General features: G+C 44.0%; 1 protein-coding gene across 1 annotated transcript in view; it reads left to right on the top strand.

Moving 5' to 3' along the window:
• Positions 1–2,640: 2,640 nt before the first annotated feature.
• The window catches only part of LOC107115714 (protein kinase C epsilon type-like), a gene marked incomplete at its 3' end in the record, with an annotated part of 40,711 nt that continues 25,321 nt past the window's right edge, over positions 2,641–18,030 (top strand). The window contains exons 1-5 of the mRNA XM_015417471.1: positions 2,641–2,786; positions 4,816–4,922; positions 6,821–6,980; positions 8,712–8,746; positions 13,373–13,458. Of these exons, the coding sequence (XP_015272957.1) occupies positions 2,641–2,786; positions 4,816–4,922; positions 6,821–6,980; positions 8,712–8,746; positions 13,373–13,458 (534 nt within the window). The remainder of the gene's footprint in view (positions 2,787–4,815; positions 4,923–6,820; positions 6,981–8,711; positions 8,747–13,372; positions 13,459–18,030) is intronic.

Below are 18,030 nucleotides of genomic sequence, written 5' to 3'. Positions count from 1 at the left end.
TGCTACTAGACTTGCTCTTTTCTACTGCTACAGACAGACTAACATGCCTACCCATCTTGATCTTTCTTATAGTTTGTTTGGATTTATTTTGGACCAGGGTGCCTGCTTACAACCTCTTTTATCTCCAGGATGAATCGTTCAGAAGCAGTTCTTTAGAATGTACCCCCAAAACAGGAGTTGGTTCTTTCAGGTTTTTCCCGTTATTTTTTTTCCTAAAGAGGGGAGGCTGTATCACACTCACTGCAGTGTAATACAGCTGGACCTCAGCAGCACCTCAATAGCATGGCTTTCCTTTGATGGTAGAGTCACAGCAGGAAACACAAAGATGTATGTGATCTCTTTGCATGTCTCAACCTCCCACAGCATTCAGTTTAACACAGGAGCTGAAGACAAGGGAAAGACTACTGCATCCTATTTTTTTTTTAAACTCGCCCTTGGATGTACAAAGATTGCATTGTGGGGAGGGGGGGATGAGATTAAAAAAACAATCTGGTGTTCTTCAAATAAATCAATGTAAGGAATTATATATGCTGATAGAATAGCACATTTCCCTTGACTTGAGGATTTAGTTATAACTGATCTAGACCGTGTGCTGACACTTTCACGTTCATGCTGTTTCAGTTTGCATTAAAACTCAACAGTTTCATTCAGAAGTAAGCATAATATGATTTACTTTGTTAACAGCCAGTTTCTGGTTTTGCATACTAATTTAACAAGCCACACACTACATATACAACTATGATCAGTAATTCTATTTCATTGTGTGACAAAGTGTGTGTGCACACGAAAGCTCACACCTTGAATAAAACTTTGTTGGTCTTAAAGGTGCTACTGGACTCTAGCTTTGTTCTTAGCCAGTTTCTGGGCCTGCATTGAACTGGCTGAGTGGCCTAAGACTGGGTGGTGGACTTTCAGTGCTGCCTCAAGAGGCCTTTTTGCTTTTGCAGATTACATATTCCAATATGGGATTGTCCATACTGCAACCTGTTGTGCCGTCATTGCATTCTGGGCCTGTTTAACCAGGGCAGTAATGCCACACTTGCATGTGTGTGCCTAGAGAGATGGAAAGAGTAAGGTTGTGCTTTTAACACCCCCCTTTTGCTGAAATATACTGGGTTCAGACACGTAGAGTGATTAGCTCATGTTTATTAAGTGGTTTCAGCTCCAAAACTAAGACAAACCTGCTTATAGTCATGAAACACACCACACCCAACACACACCCCACATCCCACGATAGGCTATTTACAGAGTATTGTTTCTCAATTGGCTACTATTAGGATCCGGGTCTATCTATTGGTTCATTCTAGGATCCAAGCCTTCTATTGTGATACGCTCCAAGCTACGCTAGTTCACATGTTCGCTTGCGAGCCCTTTCGCAAGTACGGTTCCATCACGATACATAACAGCAACCAATGGCATTTTTGCGCTAGTCAAAAGCTGTTTCATATGTCAAATAGACAAGCTGGAAGTAGGTTAAGAAACAGTTGCTGTATGCCATAGGATCAGATCCTGTTCCCTGAGCGTTACCAGCTGATCCTTGCTTCCTGTTGCAAATGCAAAGGCAAATAAAGTGTGTGTTTATGGGCAAGAGGAGGCCTTGCTGGAAGTTCAATTGGGTAGGTGATAATGGAGTTTATTCTCCATTAGAGGTTTATGCTTGAAAAATTATTTAGTTCTGTATCATAATTTTAGAAAGGGCAGGATTATTGTTTTCATTAAATGCCAGGAGTGTATTTATTGTATTGGAAAATCATGACATTTTCATTAATGTCAGATTTGATATCTGCCCATTATTTCCTAAAGGGAGAATGACATGTTTTCCAGAGCTGCTGTTGTTTTCATCAAATGGCTCTAAAATTTTAGCAAATTCTCCATCTTTACTAAAGACCCCACCCAAGTTTAATGTTAATTGGACAAAGGAATCTGATTTTACACCCCCCAAAAGGTGCCCCAGCCATTCTCTCCATTGTTCCCAATGGGTAAAAGGCAGGGAAATGGCCAGTTTGCCAAAACAGCTTTTCCCCCCATCAGTTCTGGATATTTATGATAGATAGGAAGCTTTTCACTGTGTCAGATGTTGCCTGTCTGATCTAATCACAGGAAAGTCAGATGACTTTTAGAGATGGCAGTGTTTGATTGCATACTCCTATTCTCCATTCCCTCATCATCATCTTCTTTTGTGTATCAAACTCCTAATAGATTTTCTGTCAGAGTTGGCAGCTTGGCCTTAATAGAGGCATGGTAGTTTGCAACATATTGACTGGAGATCTTTTTGAAATAGAGAAATCATTCTTTGCAAAGTCCTGTGGAGTGCAGCTCACCAGATGCAGATTCTTCAGTTTATTAGGTTTCCAAGAAGGTAACTCTCATATCCTGTCAACCTCATAGGAGAGGATAATCTCTTGCCTTGTTTTGTGTCATCCTTTCTTGTTAAACAGAGTCTGCATCTATGGTCTTTTCTCTGCTGGTCATTAGTTCCATTGTCCGTATGTTACCTCCCGCACAAGCCTTACAAAACTGGCTGCTTTGGGTGGGTGAGGGTCTTCTCAAGATTTTTAATCACTTAATCTTTCATTTCCCTTCATGCAGTCCATCACATTTAGCATCACCAATCATATAAACCCTGTGCAGGAAGGGAGAATGGGCTCAAGCATGCTGGCCGTGCCCCCTCCACCTCCAAGCAAATCATCTGCATGGCCAGAACGCATAGAGGAAGTGCCTGTGCGCACCAACTCTCCTCCCCCTGATCAGCAACATTTGGAATTCAGTGTTGCCAATAATGGGAAGTGAGTGTACACATGGGCACGTCCTCCACACATTCAAACTATGCATGACTCAGCAATTGCATGGAGGCAGGGGGCAGGCCCGGCATTCTTATGCCCACTTTCCCTCCCTGCATGGTGAATCAGTGTGCAGATGGGTCATCTACACAGAGCTAGTGTCTGTGTGAATCACTTGTACATTGCGCTGCCGAGACCCCAATGGGAAACCAACATACAACAAATACTGCGCACAGATAATGATAACATATCATCATATATAATGTTATATTTTTTGAAAAATATATCACAAGCACATCATCCAAAAATCTTTTGTAATACAGAATATTTTTATAGAAAGGATTTAAAAGGGGCCAGAATCCATTTTTCTTCGAAATCTGTCATAAACAAGTTGGCTATATCAGGGGCAATACCTTTTATTTGGAGATAGAATTGATCTTTATATCTAAAATAGTTCTTTTCCATTATTAGGTCAGCTAAATCCAAAAGAAAATAGTTAGGTGGTAATTCAACAGGTCGGGTTTCTAATACTTTCTCAATGACTGTCCTAGCTTCTAAGTTACTGTATTGAGACCCCAATGGGGACAGGAGATCCTCTGCCCCAAGCCCCCATTCCCTGCCGTTGCTCCAAACAACAATGGAAGGAAATCATTTTAAAACGGCAGTGTTGTCAGCATGATAAAAATCACTTCCGGGGAAAACTCGGAATCGTTGGTGCATTTTCCTGATGTCATCAGGCTAGTGGCATTGCCCTCCACTCTGTCCCCACTCTCAGCCTTCGCCAGTTGCCAGCCTCAGCCTGGCAACCTTACTTATACAGTTTCTACCATATAGGACTGCATTTTGAAGAAGGGGGGAAATGGCAATTTTTTTTGACCCTGCAGTGGAATTTATTTACGAAAACTGATAGCATAAATTCCCTTTAATAATGGGAGGGTTAAAAATAAATTCTGTGCCATGCCACAATAATCCAAATACTGTAGTAATAAATGTTTTATTTATACTCTGTGCAAGGGAACCCTTCATCTTATTTGACATAATTTAATTAGCTTCAAATAGTAGGAAAGGGCAAGGGGGTTGTTCTAGGCATTCACAATGTAATCCTAAACAGAGCTACAACCTTCAAGGGACTTAGAAAGGTGTCACCCAGTTTCAGATTGCCCCATGAAGCTCCTTCCCTGTCTACAGAAAACTAGTGTCAGGCAGACAACTTCCAAAACCTTCTGGAATAGTCCCATCTGAACCAATCTCAACCACGCTCAGTTCAAATTAAGGTCAAAGTGACTCATTTAAGTATGACTTCATTCAAATCTATGGTATTCCATGATGATCACTGGAGGATGAAAGGACATGGAAGCCTTTCCAGACCAGCTCCTGCTATGAGCCTGATCCTCTTTTGCAAATGTATCCTTATGGGTTGATATAACAGCATCAATAAAGCCTCCTAGCGCAAGAGACCTCTGGAAAGCCTGGAGTGTATAGTTCTAGCTGCTTCCCAGCCCACTCAGCTGAGGGCGCTGGGAGGAATGTATCCTAGGCATCACAGGGGCAATGGACACACACAAGCATGTTCATTGGAGTTTCTGCTACATTTCCTAGTTTATACTTGCAGTCTTCAAAATGTAGTTTCCAGTGCTTCCCAGCTCAAGCATTTGAAACTACATAAAGGTAAAGTATGCCATCAAGTCACGACTTACTCGTGGTGACCCCATCCCCCAGAGTGTCCCCCAAAGTCCCCCACTGCAGCCACAGCAAGACCTGGCAACCTTACTTTGTAGTCCGAACATCCGTTCTGATTCTGGGAGATCTCCAGGTCACACAGTATCAAGTCTCAGTACTAGAAATTTATTTTAAGTGGAATTACGATTCTTGGGATACTGAATTCTGCACAGAATTCCAAATTCTATATGCAGGTTTTGTGTTTACATAGAATTGTGGACTATATGAAGCCCAAGATTCAGGTTAAGAACATAAGAGAAGCCATGTTGGATCAGACCAGTGGCCCATCCAGTCCAACACTCTTTGTCCTTTACAGGTCTGCAGAATTCCCAGGGTGCCTAAGTCCACATCGATCGAGGCTCCCTGGCCAAAGTACATGGATCTCATGGGGAGGGACTCAGAGACAGTTTTTGGAGTACCATGGTAAGACAGTAGCATCTGGAAACCCTGTAACAGAGGTTTCCCGTGGGCCGGATCAATCTGGCCCGCAAGACCCTCGCTGTTTCCTGCTTCATTTTCCAGTTCTGCTGCTGCTGCCACATCCCAGCTTGTTTTACTAGTCTCTCTCAATCGCACAGGAGAGATAGATAGGCAAGCCTCTCCTGTGCAATTGAGAGAGGCTAGTACTGGCTGAGGCTTCTCCCCCTCCTCCTCCCAGGGGGAGGGAGGGTACAGCCAGAGCTTGCTTCCTGGCCAGGCTGCAGGAGACAAAGGGAAGCCTTTCTTTCCTTCCAATGGCTGAGGCTCCTCCCTGAAGGGAGGGAGGGAACAAGGGAGAGCTTGTTTTGCTGGGCTGCCTCAATTGCATGGGAGAAATACCAAGCACCTTTTTGGTTTTTGTTTGTTCAAGGTATGAGCTTTTGTGTGCCTTGCTACAGTGTGTGTGTGTGTTTTGCTGGGCTCTTTATGCCAGGGCTCTCCTGGGTGCAACTGGATTCCCTCCGCCTTTTCACTGTATTCATGCCCTCATGTTTGTGTCTTTCTCAGTATTTCTCAGTGTGGACTATTTTAGAGGAGGAATAACAACAAGCCAGTGAGGTGGATTAGGCTGAGTATGTGTTAAATAGACAAAATATTGCAAGAGTGTTAGTGTTTTAAGCGTATTTTATTTAAAATTTAAAAATCTTTAATTGTATTTCTCTGTGTCCTTTATAAAGTTTATATCTCCACTATTTGGCATTACATTTTATGACACGATGACCTGGCCCAACAAGGTCTCATTTATGTCAGATCCCGCCCTCGTAACAAATGAGTTCTATACGCTGTGGCTAATAGCCACTGATGGACCTCTGCTCCGTATGTTTATCCAATCCCCTCTTGAAGTTGTTTATGCTTGTAGTTGCTCCCCACTTCCTGCAGCAGTGAACTCCACATGTTATTTACTCTTTGGGTGAAGAAGTACTTCCTTTTATTTTATTTTATTTTATTTACATTGCATTTATATACCGTCCATGACCCCTAATGTGTCTCAGAGCGGTTTACAGTGTACTGCTACTGGTATAGTTGGAGTAGTTAACCTACCTAGGGCCACAGATTTTTTTTTTTAGGGGGGGGGACTTCCCTACTGACACCCTTGTTGGCGGCGCGTTCTCTCTTCTTTCCGGCGGGCTGCGGGGTATGCTGGCATCCTCGGCTGACCGGCACCACCTCAAGCGGCTCGATGTTTTTTCCTTCGTGTGCGACTGCCCTCTGGCTGCAGCTTCCGGCTTGCGTCCTTCCGGCTCCTGCCGTGCTGCGCCATCCTGCGCTTGCACCACCATGGCTCCGCCTTCGTCATCTGTTCTAAGCCTACTGATAATTAATTTCACTGAGTGCCCACCAGTTCTTGTATTGTGAGAAAAGGAGAAAAGTACTTCTTTCTCTACCTTCTCTATCCCATTCATAATTTCGTAAACTCTATCATGTCATGTCAGTAATCATTTCTCCAAGCTAAAGAGCCCTAACCGCTTTAACCTTTCTTCACAGGGAAGGTTTTCCATCCCCTTAATCATTTTGATTGCCCTTTTCTGTACCTTTTCCAATGTTATATCTTTTTTTGAATTATGGTGACCAGAACTGTATACAATATTCCACATGAGGCTGCACCATAGATTTATACAGGGGCATTATGATTCTGGCTGATTTGTTTTCTATTCCTTTTCTAATAATCCCCAGTATAGCATTTGCCATTTTTATTGCAGTTGCACATAATACGTGATTTTAACTAACCACACATTGATTGGGTTAGGTTACTTCTGCACATTATATTTGTTTATTTTCATTTTGGATACCTGAAATGTATCAGTACTGATCTTCCCCCCCCTTTTTCTTTCTCTTTCCAGCACCCAAAGACAATGAAGAACATGTCTTTAGGGAGCGGATGCGTCCCAGAAAGCGCCAGGGAGCAGTGCGGCGCAGGGTCCATCAGGTTAATGGGCACAAGTTTATGGCCACCTATCTTAGACAACCAACCTACTGTTCACACTGCCGGGACTTTATATGGTAAAACATTTATGTGCAGCCATTCCTTGTAACAGCTGGTTTATTGTGTGAGTGGGGGACGTTACAAACTGGGAGAGTCCTAGGGTCGCCATGGACAACACCAGGTCCATTGCTTGAGTAGAGGCGGCATCATCAGCATGGACATTGAAATCACCCAAGACTATCAGCCTAGGGTGTTCCATTGCCCTGCCTGATATGGCCTCCACCAGGGACGGTAGGCTGTTAGCCGGTGCGTTGGGTGGTCAATACACCATCCAAATCACCACACTCTCCCCAGCTTCCCACATTAGACCAGCACACTCTATGCTCATGATCCTCGGTGGTGGGAGCGCTCTGAAGGAGTAAGCCTCATGGATGAATAGAGCCACTCCTCTCCACCACCCCCTAGTCCATGATTGGTGAAGGACCGAGAACCCAGGGGGAGTTGACTGGGAGAGAGATACTGTCTCTCCCTCTCGCACCCAAATCTTGGTCATGCACACCAGGTCTGCATTCTGCTCCTGCAGAAAGTCCCGAAGGACCGTAGTCTTGTTGTTTATAGACCTGGCATTGCACAAAACCAATGTCGGATGGGGATCAATTATCCTAGCTCCACTGCCTGCTACCTTTGGGATGGGATGTAGACTGGAAGGGATGTAGACTGGAAGGGGACCAAGCGAAGTTAATTCTCCACCTCCTTCCCTTGACTCCATGTCTAGTCCCACTGCTATACTTTCCCCTCCCCAGGAGCACTTGAATCCTTTGTCTGGTTGTCATCCTGCCTGGTGATCTTTGCCAGCTGCGAACCAGCTGTGAGCCTCAGACCAACTTGGCGTCAAACCCACTGAGTAGTTCTTGAGAACAGGCGCTGGCTCCCTCTTATCCTAAATTTGATATAGCCCTGACAATTTAATCTAGAGGCCTGTGGCTGCCTATCTATCTATCTATCTATCTATCTATCTATCTATCTATCTATCTATCTATCTATCTATCTATCTATAGGCCAGTCAGTTAGCCAGTAATCTAAACTAATGATGATCCTTTAGATGGCTAGAATCATCTTATTAATTAATTGACATTAATTCAACAGTTACAGGGCATGTAACAAATCAATCCATAATCAATTGGGAAAATAGACACCTCATTCCATAATCAATTGGGAGATAAACAAAATACCAAATACATCAGATCAATTCAGTATTAACTAGGAATTCAACAACTAAACAATCCCCAATCAATTTATAATTTCTCAACCCTAACCCAATTAATTAAGTTAAAACTGGTGATTACCTATAATTGGCCGCATCTGCTGCCCGCAGATGAGTGGCTACACAGACAACCAAATCCTTCTTATTTCCTAAATGTGTGGAGAAAAGTTGAAAGAAAAAAATTATTGTACAAATATATGATGTAGAGATGAAAAGAATAGCTGTGTCAAACAGATTTCAGCAGAGGTGACTAAGGAGTACTCCAAATAGATAAAAATCAATGAAGAATAATCATGTGGCATTTCAGAAAATGCAGGAGAGCAAACAAGTAACAGAAAATTCAGCCCTGAGAATTTCATCTGTGTATCTACGGGAAGAATCTCCTTGAATAAATAAGAATGCCAACAGTGTGACCATCCAGATGGTGCATTTTCCCCCAGTCATTAACTGTCTCATTCTGCCATGTCAACTTGATGATGTAAAAATGCAGCCAATATTGCGTGCTCCATTCCTAATTTGCAATATATGTGTTCTTTTTTCACAGGGGAGTAATAGGAAAGCAGGGGTACCAATGTCAAGGTAAGGAGCTTGATTTACAAATTTTAATAGAATAGTAAAAGAACTAGCACATTTGAAGTTCATTGAGCCTTGAAAACAAAATCAATGATGTGCCTTAGAGAAAATCACTTCCAGACATATTTTTATAAGTATTCGGTAATTGTGTGTGCCTGTGGTTACAGAAATAAATTTGGAAATGTGTAGACAGTGACCCTGATCAAAGGATTCTGTTCTGCATGCAGAACAGCTGTTCTGTGCATACAGCTCTTGTGGGATCTCAGCAAAGAATTCACAACACCCTTCTATGTGCAAACAACCTACATGGAATTCTGCTGTGCGTGGGGAATAAAGGAATTCCATATAGAGTGATTATTGGGTAATCTGTATGTGCTTGATGTGGAAATAGGCCCAGTGACTGTATAGTGTGGGTAACCATCATACCCTCCTAGAGGACCTGTATGCATCATAATGCAGTGGCAGATGTATATCCCCAACAAAATGCCATATGCAGTAAATACAGGGCTCTGTTACCCATAGTAGTCATGAATCAAACATTGTATGTGGTGAAGATGGTCACAGGAACAATTATTTTAGTTTACTAAATCCTTCCATTTTTGATTATTAGTTTTTAAAGTCGAGTATTATGTACTCAACAATGAAATCAGTCTTTAAAACCTAATCATAAACAGGCATTAAAAACATTCTGCTTCAGTATTCTTCTCCACACACTCCCCAAAACTGAACTAGTCTAAGCGAAACAAAACAGTATCGTCAAGCAAGAAAACAGAGCTCAATGTCCACAGGTACAAAGATGTGTATATGCTGCATATAACAGGATGGAAAGTGCAAATGGAAAGATTAGCCAAAAAAAGGCAAATTTGCAGTGCTCTCCTGCTGTGGTCTTCCTGTGATTGAAAGCCAGTTCATTTAGCTAAGGAGCTGCTTTAGGACTCACCATATGGAGGATGTTCTGTGGTGAACCATGATGTTTGGTATACACAGACCGATTTCACACAAGAGCTGCGCTGTGGTCACGCCTCGCTTTGGCCCGCTTCTATTGGTCAATTTCCCACTCGAAGCCGCATGGCCGCATTTTGACCCGCAGCTTCGCCTGATTTTCCCTGTGGTTTCGTAATCCTCAAAAAACAGGATCACGAGGGGACTTCCGGTCTACGGAACAGCGATGGCGGACGCTCTCCCCACAACAGGGAAGAGCGAATCGCACACCAGTGGCCTGGAGGGGTGCCACCTCAAGTGACACCCCCGCGGAACCTTTGTGTTAGGCTCCAGACCAGGGGGCTTTTGAGGGGTAGCCTCTCCGACGGCGCAATGCTGGAGAATTGAGGCTTCCCTCCGCCCCAACGGTCCAGTCGCTGAGTGGCCTTCGGGCACAAGCTGGACTGACTGGGACGAGCGCCGGAGATCGAGCGGAATAGCGAACAACCGAGCACGGTCAGAAATTGACCGACAATGAACGTGAGTTCTGGAAAAACAGAGTAGTTTGAAAAGCGATTCCCCCCCCACGCGGCTGAAAAAGTGACTGCAAAGACACCTCTTATGCGAATGAGCTGTTAATGGACACGAAGGGGGAGAGGGGAGGAAGTAAACTGAAAGTGTTTTGAGAGACTTATCTGAATTGTGAAGTCGTTTGGCGAGTTTTCTGAGTTGCGTAGAAGCTGTAGAAACTGTAAACAAAACGGAAAAGATGGCGGCCCAGCAGGGAAAGTTTAAAATGAAGCTGGGCAGTCAGAGTCCAAAACCGGAAGAGGGAACAGATGTCATCAAACTCCTGGCAGATATGCTCAAGCCGGTGATGGAACAACTCAATGGTATTAACCAGCAATTGACCGTGATGAATATAAAGCAGCACAGCAGCTTCAGCTGAACGAAACAGAAAAAAGTGGAGGAGGCAAACGAGAAAATTAAAGAGATAGACACCCTAAGCAAGAAGTAGAAGAAAAGGATGGGAGAGGTGGAAACGAAGCAGAATTGCCAAGAGAATTGAGTTTTGCAGCTACAGATAGTAAAAGCTAACATGATTCTCAGGTTTCAGGGAGTTCCTGAAACAGATCAGGAAGACTTGAAGAAGGTGCTCAGTGAGATTATCGCTCCAGTAATGGGCTTAACAGCGGAAGAACAGTCCCGGAGGGTGTCATCTTTAAGATCAACGATAGAAGAGAGAAGATAGATTCCACTTTTAAAGCTAAAGAATTTTTGAAACCGTAATGAATAAACCGTAATGTCAGCTGGAGACAGATGATGAGTCCAAAGAGGGAGAATCGAAGTCTAGTGACTCTGCTACCTCGGGAACGGAAGAGGATTCTGTGGCAGAAAAGGGTGCAGGACCTGCCAGAGTGGTATACGATTTTAGAGACAGAAAGTCGAAGTAAAGGCAGAAGGACTTGGAAAAGTGACCTTTTGAAACGAAGAATAAGGAGATGATCAGAGACTTCTCTCATAACAACTAACAAAATAACATATAAATAGCAAATTGTTATAAGCAAGAACTCTACAAGTATATTGTGATACTAAAACTAATTGTACTAACATTTTTACTAACAGTGAAAAGATCTCCTCCTCTTGGGGTTTTAGTTTAGTGTGGTTTGCTTTCCTTAATCCTTAGTTTTAGCCCCTTCCCTAATATTTCTTTGTAGTTTGTAGTCTTTGCAAAATAAAAAATATCCCTTCGGGGATTTAAAAAAAAAAGAAAAGAATACTGGATGGGATCCCAAAGGACTATGAACAGAGTTTGCAGAAGGGATTTTTGCCAGTTCGAATCTTTCCACTGCAGCACTCAAAAGACTTTTCAGAACATCAGTAGATCCACCGACCGTGGCGCAGCTCTTGTGTGAAATCGGTCAGTCTCTGATTTTCACCATGACATCATGGCCTCCTCCAAACCCTGCCTTTTGATGGTGAAATGTAAGTCAGAGATTATGTAAGATGAATACTTCTAGATAAATCTGTAGTGTAGTAGGATTAGGATTTTGGCCAGTTGATCCACTCTGTGTTATTTAACTTCATCATATATTGTGAAATCTTTGATGAAATCCAGAATACTTTTGTAAAAGTGGCAGTTGACCATTTTTGTTACATTATAATTATAATTGTTAGCCGCCTTGAGCCAGCTATCTGGAAAGGCGGGATATAAATATAAACAATAAATAAATAAAATAAAATAAATTATAAGGGCCATTTGATAGCAACAGCAAAAATAGCAAACCATTCCTCTCATGCCCTGCAGGAGTCAGGGTTGTTCTCCTGCATGCATCCTTCATTTACAGCAGGCTCTTCCTCCTCTGCAACTCATTCCTAAAAGCATCTACCCTCTTCCTCCAAATTGAGTCATGTGGCCTAGGTTTTCCTTGTGGCCATGTGTTGTAACTTCAGGCATCTCTGAACAGGAACACAGAGCACCACAAAGTAGACACATGTGCTGTTATCACTGTGAAACAGGTCACAAGGGCCCAGATGTTCGGAGTGCCGCAGAATCCATTGCACTTGCTGTGTGAAGGGAGGACTTCTCTGTGTACTGGCATGATGCTTTCTAAAGCATTCTGGGAAAGACTGACCATAAAATTTCTGAAGGCCAGACTGGGCATGGCAACTGCACATTCATGTGTTCCATCACTGTTATATAGGAAATGGAGTGTGATGGTCTAGTTTAAAGAGTAGAAGGTGTGCATGGTTGAGGAGTGTCCTTAGACTCAAGGTCCACAGCCTCTCTCACAAGCAAACACTGATGTTTTTTACCTTTAGAATGCAAAGTAGCTGTCAATTAAGAAATGGGATGGACCTGATGAAACCCAGATCCTCCCCCTCAATGACCAGATAAACTCTGCTCAGAGTCAGCTCATAATCTACTAGGTTAGAAATACCCAACACCCTCCCCATGTTAAGGCGGGGTTCTGGAGCCACATACCCTGATATCTGAGAAGTTTAGGCTTTGAGGCTGAAAATAATTCTGGTGCTTGCTTGAGAGCAGCTATACTATAAAACGTTATGGGAAAAGGAATCAAACTGTAGGGACTTAAGCCAATTACAGCTGATCCTGAAAAATGGTCTAGTCTGCCACCTAAATTCTGCCTCAGATTCCACATTTATTTTTGGCCCCGAAACACAATTGTTTTTGTAATAAATCAGGAACAAATTTGAAAGATCTCCTCAAGTAGCAGTTTGAAAGTAGCCTGTCACTTTTCCTGGGGTGCACAAGATGAGAGCATTTGTATGACATACCTGTGGAATCTTGTGGCCTCTTTTTCTTATAACTGAAACTATAAACAGAAATTTTGAGTGTATTAAAATTTTGACTGTGTTTGACAAAGTCCAAATAATGGTGCATACCCTGTTGACCTTTTGTGCTGTAGGCCATATACTGGACTTCTCCATGTGCATTGGATCCCTGCAGTGCTTTTGACGAGGGCATTTGATAAAATCCTTTAAAGACCAACAATGTGTTGGCTCAGGTCAGGTAGTCCAGCTCTGGCCCACTGTACATCTTCATGAAAAGCTTGGCTTCAGTCTTTCAGACCCAAGGAAAATCCTCAAGAGCTTCCCTTTGATTTAAAATTAAGTCTTCCACTCTGGGTAAAATAATGAAATGGTCTTTGTGAAAACTTGGGCTGTCACGGCTTCTCTTGTTTACAGTTTGCACTTGCGTAGTCCACAAGCGATGCCATGAGCTTATAATAACGAAATGTGCCGGCCTGAAGAAACAGGAAGCCCACGATGAGGTAAATATTTATGAAAGAAATGGTCTAGATGAAAGGAAGTTGGAATTGGGGGAGGACCAAGTTACTGCCACTTACCCTGTTCCTTACAATACAAAAAACAGGGTTCCTTTGCATCCTTTCAGTCTCTGCTTAGTACCACATTCTCTTTTCATAACAGATTGTCATGATAGCTCTACTTGTATGGGAATTACTTGAGTCTCTGTGAGAAAGGAGGACTATAAATAAAGTAAATAAGTACAGCTAATCCTGGTATGGTAAAGCAGCAGCAATATAAGATCTGGATTCTGAGGATAAAATTAGGTTTTAAATGGACAGGGACATACACGAGTCTGCCTTATACTGAATCAGAAAACCAAAAAAGAAGGGGAACCAGCATACAAGAATAGGAACAAAGCACAAAAAACCACTGGCTGAAGATAAACAATATATATATATAACAAGTTCAGTAATTCAGAAATATAACTATATAAGGCCAAAGTGTTCCTGCAAGAAACAACAAATATACAGAAAGAAGAATTAAGTCCCAAACATTTCAATGTGTCTCACTCCAGTTGCATTGTAATATCATAGTCCAACTTGACGTGTATTCATCATGGAGTGGACTCATATAGTTCCTGGAATTCCATAAGCCATAGAGACGCGTAGTTCGGATGCAAGCTGCCGCGTTTTGAGTAGTTCTTTTTCAAAACCAATAGGCTATAGTGGGACCCAATCTCAGTAGAGGCACATACAAAAGCCAGTATATTCAATCAGAAAGGATCAGCAGGTAAAAAGGTTCAAGGAGAGAAAAAAATGAAGTAGCCCCTCTCCGGTTTGGTGTAGTGGCTAGGAGCACGGACTCTAATCTGGGAGAACCAGGTTTGATTCCCCACTCCTTCTCCACATACAGCTGCCGGTGTGACCTTGGGTCAGTTACAAGTTCTCTCAGAGCTGTTCTCTCAAGGGCAATTTTCCAGAGAGCTCTCTCAGCCCCACCTACCTCACAGGGTGTCTGTTGTGAGGAGGGGAAGGGAAGGGGATTGTAAGTCACTCTGAGACTCCTTCGGGTAGTGAAGGGCGGGGTATAAATCCAATCTCCTCCTCCTCCTCCTGTGCTGGTTGCCCTGTCACAGAACTATAAATAATGCATAATTCTGCCCTGTCAGGCTGAAATGTCTTCCCCTCAAGAAGATATCTTTATAGTGCCTTTGTAAAAGGTGCATAAATTTTGTCAACCCTGAATGGGAAGGGCATAGTGGGTACAACAGATGCTGTAAGCATCAACTCTGTGTAAGAGTTGTTCAGACAATGACTTGGATGCCATAATAAGTTTCAAGAAATGGAAGAGGTATTTTTTATCAGTTGCTCCCCTTCTGCTGCAGACCTGTGACACCCTCCTCCTTCTCCTGTTCCGGGGAACCCCTATCCCCCAGAAGCTGCATTTTGAGGAGTATGTCAGGCTGCAGTGGAAAGGAAGTCCCATTCCACTGACAGAAATGCTTTCCGTTAGTGAAAGTTTACGGCAGGATGGCATTGTGGAAAGAGCCCTATTAAGTGCGTGGACTCTAATCTGGGAGAACCAGGTTTGATTCCCCACTCCTCCACTTGCAGCTACTGGATGGCCTTGGGCAAGCCATAGCTCTGTCAGAGCAGTTTCTGTAAGAGCTCTCTCAGCTCCACCTACCTCACAGGTTGAATGTTGTGGGGAGGGGAAGGGAAAGGAGTTTGTAAGCCACTCTGAGACTCTGAGTGAAGGGTCGGGTATAAATCCAATCTCCTCCTCCTCCTCCTCTTCTTCTTTTGGAAGGTGTATGAGACGGTCTGCAGGCACAGATGGGTCATTCTTGTGAGAATACACTATGCAGGTTTCTGAGCAGATTCTAAATCCATGCAGTATATCCCAATCATAGATATAAAAATTATGAAGAAATGTTCATTTTTTTCCCTTAAATTATCTTTAGTGTTTCTTCAGTGGTGCATCTATATTGTAGAGAAATTGTTTTCTGAATTCACACTTTGAAGGGTGAGTTTGCAGGGTTAAACCAGCAGAGCTTATCTAAAACTAAAGTAGATTTTTTTTTATGGCTCTGCAAACTGGGCAGAATGGATAGGAATGTCAGTGCAACACTAGCATGCCATCATTACAGTCTTATTTCATATGAGGACTGTACTTTCATCCCCTGCATCATCCCCCTAAATCTTGCAAGCTAACACTTGTGATTCCAGGCTGTGATCTCCTGTGCCAGATAATGATCTACCAGCCTGTGCCATGCAGAGATATGGGAGTTCCTGTGTTGATTTACATTCTTGGGCTCCAGACTGCAGGAAACTTTAAGGCATTTCTGAGCCAGTGCTCTCATTGTTCAGGCAGTTTGAAGCTCCTGGATAAAAGCCAGGGATGGGAGGATGGCGAGGAAAAAATATTTCATATCTCCCTCTGCAGAGGGCACGTTTTAAAACAACCAGTTGGTTATTTATTTTATTTATTTTATTTTCATTTTATTTTTTTGGATTTATATCCCGCCCTCCCCGAAGGCTCAGGGCGGCTAACAACGAGGCACAAGTGCCAGAATTAAAACAGATAAAACAGTCTAAAACAGTAAAACAATATAATACAACAACAAAGTGTCAGTGCAAGATGGGGTAGATCTTAGTCGATTGGCATTGGTCCCGCAACTTGTCATCCCCTCTCCTTCCAGGGTCACCTCGCACCCAGATGGAACCACATATTGGTGGTAGTGGTGCGATGCTGCATACATATCGGTGGTGAAATTATAGTGGCGGCGGCTCCTAACTCGAAAGCCTGGCGGAAGAGCTCCATCTTACAGGCCCTGCGGAACTGAGAAAGGTCCCGCAGGGCCCGGATCTCCTCCAGGAGCTCCTTCCACCAGGTAGGAGCCGCCACCGAGAATGCCCTGGCTCTAGTAACAGCAAATTTAACATCCCTGGGGCCTGAAATTTCCAGGAGATGTTGACTCCCTGACCATAGTGCCCTTGGGGGAACATATGGGGAAAGGCAGTCCCTTAGGTAAGCTGGACCCTGGCCATAAAGGGCTTTAAAGGTAAGAACCAGCACTTTGAAGTGGATCCGGTACGCTATTGGTAGCCAGTGCAGCGCTTTCAGCACAGGCCGAATGTGATCCCTCCTAGAGAGACCCATCAACAGCCTGGCTGCAGCATTCTGCACTAGCTGCAGCTTCCGGATCTGCAACAAAGGCAGCCCCAAGTAGAGAGCATTACAGTAGTCTAACCTTGAGGTCACCGTCGCATGGATCACTGTGGCCAGGTCAACGCGGTCAAGGAAGGGGACCAACTGCCAAGCCAGCCGAAGATGATAAAAGGCCGACTTGGCAGTGGCTGCCACCTGGGCTTCCATCGTTAGAGAGGAGTCCAGGAGCACACCCAAACTCCTAGCCTCCGACACTGGCACCAAAGGCACCCCATCGAAGGTCGGGAGCGGGACCCCCAACCCTAAACCGGTCCGACTCTGGCCCAGGACCTCCGTCTTTGCCAGGTTTAGTTTCAACCGGCTCAGTCTGAGTCATCCAGCCACAGCCTGTAACGCCCAATGTATGTCATCTGGGGCAGAGTTCGACTGGCCGCCTAACATCAGATAGAGCTGGGTGTCATCCGCATATTGATGACACCCAAGCCCACAACTCCAGGCAATCTGGGCAAGGGGGTGCATGTAGATGTTAAACAACATCGGGGACAGCACAGCCCCCTGTGGCACCCAACACTCAAGGGGGTGTCTCCGGGACCACTGGTCCCCCTTTGTCCACGACCTTGGAGAAAGGAGGCAAACCATTGAAGGGCAAGCCCCTGAATCCCCACATCGGCGAGACGGTGGGTCAGCAACTGGTGGTCGACTATGTCGAATGCAGCCGACAGATCTAGCAACACCAGTGCTGCCACACCACCCCAATCCAGATGCCTGTGGAGATCGTCAGTCAGGGCGACCAGCACCATCTCTGTCCCATGACCCGGGCAGAAGCCGGACTGGAAGGGATCGAGGACAGAAGCATTATCCAGAAAGCCCTGTAGCTTTTTGCAAATGTGATTCAACTAGGATAAAGGTTTTAGAACTATATTTAAACTGGAGGATCCTTGGAAACTTACAAGGAGTCAGTGAAAAGATCCATGATGCCAGACAGAAGTTCCCTGAAAGACTGCTTGCCCACCACTGCCCCTTCAGGGTGCAGCCAGCATCAGGTGTGTTCTAGAATGTATTCTCGGGTCACGCGGAATGAGAGTGAGGTGCAACAGGTCTAGCCTTGGAAATTCCTCCGCAATATGCCGTGGCAGATCTAATGGGGTCCTTGACAGGCAGATGAATGTGGAAGGTGCTCTCCTTGAAGAATCACAAGATTCAAGTCCCATGGCACCTTAGAGACCAACAAGGTTTCCATGGTGTCAACTCTTGAGAGTCAAAGCTCCCTTCACTGATTCCTTGGAAATTTTATTGGTCTTTAAGGTGCTGTTGGACTTAAATCTTACTCTTCTACTGCAGACCAACATGGCTACTTTCAAGCCCCCAGCCACTTGACTAAGCATATAGTCCTAAGTGAGGCTTCAGGGCTACCACCAGTGTTC

Source organism: Gekko japonicus, unplaced genomic scaffold, assembly GCF_001447785.1.
Source record: "Gekko japonicus isolate JY-2015 unplaced genomic scaffold, Gekko_japonicus_V1.1 scaffold3501, whole genome shotgun sequence".
Taxonomy (NCBI): Eukaryota; Metazoa; Chordata; class Lepidosauria; order Squamata; family Gekkonidae; genus Gekko; species Gekko japonicus.
Note: the sequence above shows the minus strand (reverse complement) of the source record. Positions and strands in the feature narration are given on the sequence as shown.